The 6,577-nt window shown below is 57.8% G+C and overlaps 1 protein-coding gene across 1 annotated transcript in view; it reads right to left on the bottom strand.

Moving 5' to 3' along the window:
• Positions 1–6,571, bottom strand: part of CASKIN2 (CASK interacting protein 2) — a 28,972-nt gene extending 22,401 nt beyond the window's left edge. Inside the window, exon 1 of the mRNA XM_017743182.1 lies at positions 5,938–6,571. Coding sequence (XP_017598671.1) covers positions 5,938–6,031 — 94 coding nt within the window. The 5' untranslated portion in view covers positions 6,032–6,571. The remainder of the gene's footprint in view (positions 1–5,937) is intronic.
• Between the last annotated feature and the right edge of the window lie 6 nt (positions 6,572–6,577).

Raw genomic sequence — 6,577 nt, 5'->3', positions numbered from 1 at the left:
TCTCCCTGCTCCCTTATCTCGCCATCGCAGCCCTGCTCGCTTGCAGCTCCGGCCTTTCTCCCTGGGGTTGCAAACGGCTCCGGGGGGCTGCGCACCTCCCCCGGGCAGCATCCCGCAGGAGCGAGGGATGGGCCAGAGTATCCAGCCCTTCCCTGGGAGGGGAGAGATCATCCCGACAGAGCCATTTCCAGGCAGTTTGGGCATCTCCAGACAGGTCTGTGACTCACCAGGACACCTCGGCAAGGCTTGGGTGATATTACAGCCCCAAGGTTCAAACAGATCTCTCCCTCTCCATCCCAGGCGTGATTTTTTAGGGAAGCCAGGATAGGATTTCGGGGGAGCCAGAATGCTCGCAGCTCCTCCCCACCCTCTCGCTTGCTAGAGCAACCAGGAAAAAAAAAAAGGTGGTTTATTGTTATTTAGTTTCTTGCCCCTTTCATACTCCTTTGCCGGAGTTTTTTGCCAGCGGCGGGCCCCGGGTCTGGCAGGGATCCAGGACAGCCGAGGCGCTTTTAAAAACAAAGCAGGGCGCGTGCATGCACACACACACGCACGGCATCCAACCCCACTTTTAACTCTTGCCGGAGTGATGCTGGTGGAATCATCCATTTCCAGCAGGAAACCATCTTACACGCAAGTCCATTGCCACTTGGATCCAACAATTCACCTCCCACCTTCCCCGAAAAACCTTCTGGCAGCACTGGGATCCTGACAGAGAGGTGGCAGAAGTGATGCTGGCTGTTGTCATGGTCCACCAGCTCCCTCCTGGAACCAGCCGAGCCAGAGGATGGAATGCCTGTGCTGGCAGTGTCCTTGCCACGTCCCCTTCTCTCCAGCCCTGGGGAGCATCGTCCTGGTTATGCCGCCCATGTGCTGCTGGCAGCCAGGCACACGGTGTCCCAGTGCTCGGGGCTGCCCTCCCTGTCTGCCCTTAAGCTGTCGTCATCTGAATTGTCCTGTGTTTCTGGGTCAGACAGCCAAAATGGCCTCTGCAGCCCTTGGGAAGGGGCAGCTGAGGCCCCTGGTCTGGGCTGAGTCACCAGGAAATGCCCAAGGGATGGAAATTCCCCTCCTGTCCCAAACCTCAGCCTCCTGCCTGTGACATTGGGGACGGCTGCCAGTGTAGCTCCATCCATGGCCGAGGGACCTCCACAATTCCAGGAGATCCCAGATTCCCTGGAATAGCCAGACAGTGCTGGGGTATCTCCAAAGGATGGCAACATGGCCTGGAGCAAGCTCAAAAGTTCCCACATTCATCCTCTTCCCCAGAACTAGCCTGGTTTTCCCCCCAGTCTTTTACAGAGACAAGAAAAGTCAGCTACAATGGCCCAGGCTGACAGCAGGGACCACAGGCTGCCCTGCCAACGGGCATCCAAAGGCTGAGGACAGAAATACAGACCTGGAACAGGGGGAGATGTGGAGCTGTGAACACAGGGGAAGGGGGTGCAGAGGGGCAGGGGCTGGGCTTGCTGAGCCAGCACAGGCTCCTCCACCTCCCCGTGTGACGTTGCTTGCTCGTGCCTTATCTCCTGCACTCGGCACAGCGACGCTTTCCCTGGCTCCGGGCACTCCGGTGGCAGCCAGGCCCCTTTCCAAACACAACACCCGTTGGAGCCCAGCTTGGAAAACCAACTGTCCCTTCACTCCTTCCGCTGCCCGTGCGGGCCTTTTCCTTCCCAGCGACAGAGGTGGAAATTCCAGGATGTGGATGGGAAAACCCACCCAGCAAACACCAGGCTACCAGAGGAGACCCCCTTCCACGGAGGTCGGGAGCCACAGAAGGAGGAAGAAAGGATGGACCCCTCCTTGCCATGGAGCTGCAGCCCCACCACCATCCAGCCCCGTGGCTGCCGCACTCTCCAGAGCCTTTGAAGCCTCTTTTCTCCCGCTCCCACCACCCACCCACCGCAGGCTGGTTCAGGAGCAGGTCTGGGCACGCTGTGGGGTGCTGGGGTCCCCGGCACGGGGCCGCCGCCAGCCCGGCTCCCCAGGCACGGCGCCTCGCCCCGCTGCTGGCTCAGTCCCAGAGGAAGAGGGAGTTTTGCCCGTTTCGGCAGAGTTTCTCGGCGTCTCTCCGCAGGCGTGCCCACAGCCTTTCCAAGCCGGAGCGTGGCTGCGGAGCCGGTCCAGCCCGTCAGACCTACAGCGTGCGCGGAGAGGAGAGGAGAGGAGAGGAGAGGAGAGAGGAGGACACCACCAAGGACGCTTTGGGAACTCATCCTCAAAACTTGGGCTTCATGTGACAGGGCCAGGTCCAGGCTCCTGCACTGCCTGGGGCAGGACTGGAGCGGGAAAGGTGCCCAGGCACCCCTGCACCACTGCCAGCAGGGAAAGCCATCGTGTGTAACAGAGCCTGACACGATAAAGATCCTGCCCAAAGCCAGTCTTGGCTCTGCCCTGCAGCCAGACCAAGGAGTACCCAAGGGTTTGGGACAAGCCTCCCTCAGTAGCAGCAGCAAAGAGGAGGATGGTCCTCCTCAGTAAGGGGGGTGACACACTGGGCTTGCTGTGTGGCACAAAGGCACATCCGACATCATTACAAAATAATCCCCAGATTGCAAAAAGGAGCAAATTCTCCCCCAAACAACTACAGACCTGCTGCTGCTAGGAGAAGCAGAAATCCCAGCAGAACATGAAAGGAAGACGGGTGTTTCTTCAGAGGACAGGGACACAGAGTGTCAGTGGCAAAGGTTAACAAATCACGGGAGAGATATTAAACCTCATACTTTGAGGCTTAAACTGACACAGCTACTAGGGATTAGGAGGAAATTCAAGGGGGAGGGAAGGAGTGAATTATCCCACACCTGCCTGCTACAGTCTCACGGCACACAGAGAAGCATCGTCCCTCTCCTGCCAACTGGACGGTGGCAGCAGCATCCGAGGGCTGGCACAGCTCCTGGGAAAACCTTAACGTGCTTTGTGCTGCCAGGACGCAGCAGTGAGAGGCTCCAACACAGGCATGGAGATAAAGCCAAGACCCCTCTGCAAGCTTTGCTAGCATTTAACAGCTTGCTAGGTCATGGCCCAGACACAGCCACATCCCAGGAGCCCACCCCAGTCCTTAATATACCTAAGGTCTGGAAAGCAGCAACATAGCTGGTGAAATGGGGCAAGTGGCTGACCAAACCTCCTCAAGGCAGCAGCTGAACCCCAGCAGGGCTTCACTCCCCGTCCTTGAGAGTTTCACACCAGTTTGCTCAGCTGCTGCCCTTTCTTTGCACTTCGCACACGTTTAAATAAAAACCTTCACCACTCCCTCGAGGAAGGTAAACAGTGAGTCCAGCTCCCATCACCTTCCACGGCTCCTCCAGTCCCTAGCTATCACAGGGGCACCCCCTCTCTCAGCATCACCCTGGCATCCCCCCATCCCTGCCCCTTGATCCTGCATCCAGGCATGGGGACACCCAAAGTTTGCCGAGCACTGTTCAGCTCCAGAAGCTGCTGCCCCTTCGCAGGATGAGATCCCCTGGCCAGAGGAGCTCTGCCTCTTGCCTCCCCCGGGAGCCCCAGCCCCTCAGTGCTGGCCCTGGCCGGGCCAACTGGTGCATTGTTGGCGAGGGCAGCAGCCGAGGGACGTGATTGATCGCGGGGGAGAGAGGCCAAAGCCGTGACGGGTCGTTTAACAATTTCAATTAAACTCTGCAGCGCTCCCGACGCAGAGGGGAGGGGAGAGGGAGAAGGAAAATAAAAAGCGGGATGTTTCCATTGCCAGGGAACCGCAGTAAAGCACGGCTGGCCCGGCAGGAGCAGCCTGGCTCTCCCAGACCAGAACCCCTTCCCTGGCTGCAGGAGTTACCGGGGCATCGCGTCGACATCCCCTTCCCGCAGGCAGGACAACTGCCCTCACCCACCCTTTCCCTCCTGCCCCCAAAAATCTTGTCCCTGCCCACCCCACCTTGGAATGAGAGGTGCTGTGACCCATTTGTGCGGCGGCGCTTGCGCAGGGAGGAGGCTGCGCACGGAGAATATTAAACAACGTGTCCCTGAAGTTCCCGCTGCCGGGACTGGCGCTTGGATTTTGCTTACGTGCGGTGACTTTTTTAGGCACAGGAAGCCCCAGAGGGCTGATCACAGTGATCGAGCTCCCAATCCACTGAGACAGCAGAAGGACTCTTAGAGGGATTTAAAAAAAATACAGAATAAAAAATAAAAATAAATAAAAATCAGCATCTCAGCCTGTCATATGGAAAAGGCGCTTTAATAAGCAGCAAAGGCAGCAAATGCTTGGCTCGCATGGCATCGGTGAGAGGAGGGAGAGGGAACCATAAGGGATGGGGAGCAGTGGTGCCCTCCATGCCAGGGATGAGCTTCCAGGACTAGGCAAGCTCCCACAGCAGGTCAAGCACAGGAGCTCCCCTGAGGGCTTGCAGCAGTGGCCTTGGAGGAGTCAGGTTTTTCTGCCCCCTCCTTTTACAGGAATAAAATGAAAATAAGCCGAGGGAGCTGCTGACGCCGCTGCAGCGGGGGAGTTAAACACACATGTTCACGTGGGTGCCCCATGGCTGCAGGGTGGGGAAGACTCCAGAGAGAAAACAGACGGGATTGAACTGGGAGAGAGTTACTGGAGGGTACAGGAGAAAACAAGTGTGACTTCACCCCTCTGGGTGTGCAGGAGGAGGAGAGCCATGGGCACCCCAGCCTGCACACACTGCCCGGCCATGGGACACCAGCTCGGGAGACAGGGCTGCGTCAGCCAGCAGGACACTCACGTCCTGACGTTATTCATTGCCTTGGGGGTGTCCTTCAACCCACCCACACAGGCAGACTGCTCCTGTTCAGCTCAGGGACCCTGTACAGGCACAGTCCCTGAGCAGCAGAGGCAATGGGACCCAGTACCTTCATCCAGGGAAGGGGCACCAGATGCCCCCAGTCTGGGGAAGGAGGTGCCTCCCAGCCCTTCTGAAAGCCCAGCAGTTGGGATTTGCAAAGTTCTGGCCCCAGTCAAAGCTTTCCAGTAGATGACCCAGGGGAGCTGATCCCCTCCTCACGTTTATATTCCTCAGCCTAACTCAGGTTTCTCCATGCCAACCTCTCTCCTCTGAGCTGCTCCTAAGAAGCCTTAAAGCTTCTCCCGCCTGAGTTTCCCCTTTCCCTCCTCCGGACAGCTTATTCCCCTTCAGCTTTCCCACACACACCCACGAGACCCCCCACGATGAGCAGCCCTGGCAGGGGGATCCACACTGCCACAGCCCGGGCAGCCAGGGTGCACCTTCCCCCAGCCAGACACGGCACCAAGAGCCCTTTTATTTACTTTTCCCAGTTTCCTTCTCTTGGTCCGTCAGGAGAAATGACCAGGAGCTCAGCTCTATACAAGGGCTTCGTGGCACTGGCCACGATCTCCTCCACCTTTCCACCCTCCCCATCTCCTCCAGATGCCGTGCAGCATCTGCAGTGCCCTTGGGGACCCCCCCGAGCCCTCTGTTCACTCCAAGTTGTGCTTGCTGCTGACCTTTCTGAGAGCACATGCAAGAAAACAGCCCTGCTGAAGGGTTAAACATTACCAGACTGAAATTCAAGGCTTGACGATTGGTTCCAGTCGACTGGCTGGGATGATAATTTTTCACAAGATAAATACAGCCAGGAGTGAGCAGCAACCGCTAAAGACCCTTTGTAGCAGCGTCCCCCCCAAAGGCGTTCACTTCCCCCACCACGGCTGCTTCCCTTCACCCATCCCTGCTCAGTGGCCCACACTCCAGGGCCCCTGGCCCCGAGCCCAAGGGGAACCCCAGCTCAGCTGTAGGATTGCTTACAGCCCAGTCATTCATCCGCACAGGCTGTGTTTGCACTCCCGCCTCTGGCCACGGCATAACTCATGTGCTGGGGGTCAGAGCCAGCACTTGCACCCCGGCTTGGCCAGCACTGAGACTCACACCCCAGGACTGGCAGGAGTGTCCAGCCAGGGGGAGGGAGCCCACGGTTCTGTGCCCAGGTACTCACTGCTCTTGGACGCCTTGATCTTGGCCACCAGTTTCTGCACGCCGGGTACGTCCCCGTTCTTCACGGCCTGGATCAGCTCCTGCTCGCGCCCCATCGCACGCAGGTGGGAGCAGTGGCAACGTAGAAACCCTCCGATCCCAGAGGTTTATAAAGCCATGGGAATAAGCCCTAATTCCTCAAAAAACTTTGATGAGAGATGAAATCCAGCAAGAAAGACGCTTTACAATCCCACAGGGCATAAAAGCCAGAAGGAAGAAGTCTTTCTGTTAAGAGCAGAAGTCCCTTTCTGCGTCGGGAGGAGCAGGACCCAGATGGGGTTTGGTTGGAGAACATGCAATCAGTTGAAACAAAAATTACTTCAGTGCTCGGGGACAGGCTCCCGGCAGCACCAGGGCTCTGTGAGACAAAGCCAGGCAGCTCGGGGCAGGGTGTCCGGTGCTGGCAGCATTGGGATGCCCTCAGCCTCTCACAGCACTCCTGGAGCCAGAGGTGTCGTGCTTTGCTCCCCTCAGCAGGCTCTGCTGCGTTGACGAGTCCCTAATTCTTCCCAAAGGGATTATGGGCTCGTTGCCATCTGGAAGTTATAGATCCTCCCTCTCTGGTGCTCATTAGCCCCTTCGTTTTGGCATTCCTCTCGGTG

Source organism: Corvus brachyrhynchos, unplaced genomic scaffold (assembly GCF_000691975.1).
Source record: "Corvus brachyrhynchos isolate BGI_N302 unplaced genomic scaffold, ASM69197v1 scaffold148, whole genome shotgun sequence".
Lineage (NCBI taxonomy): Eukaryota > Metazoa > Chordata > Aves > Passeriformes > Corvidae > Corvus > Corvus brachyrhynchos.
This window is presented reverse-complemented; position numbering and strand designations above follow the sequence as displayed.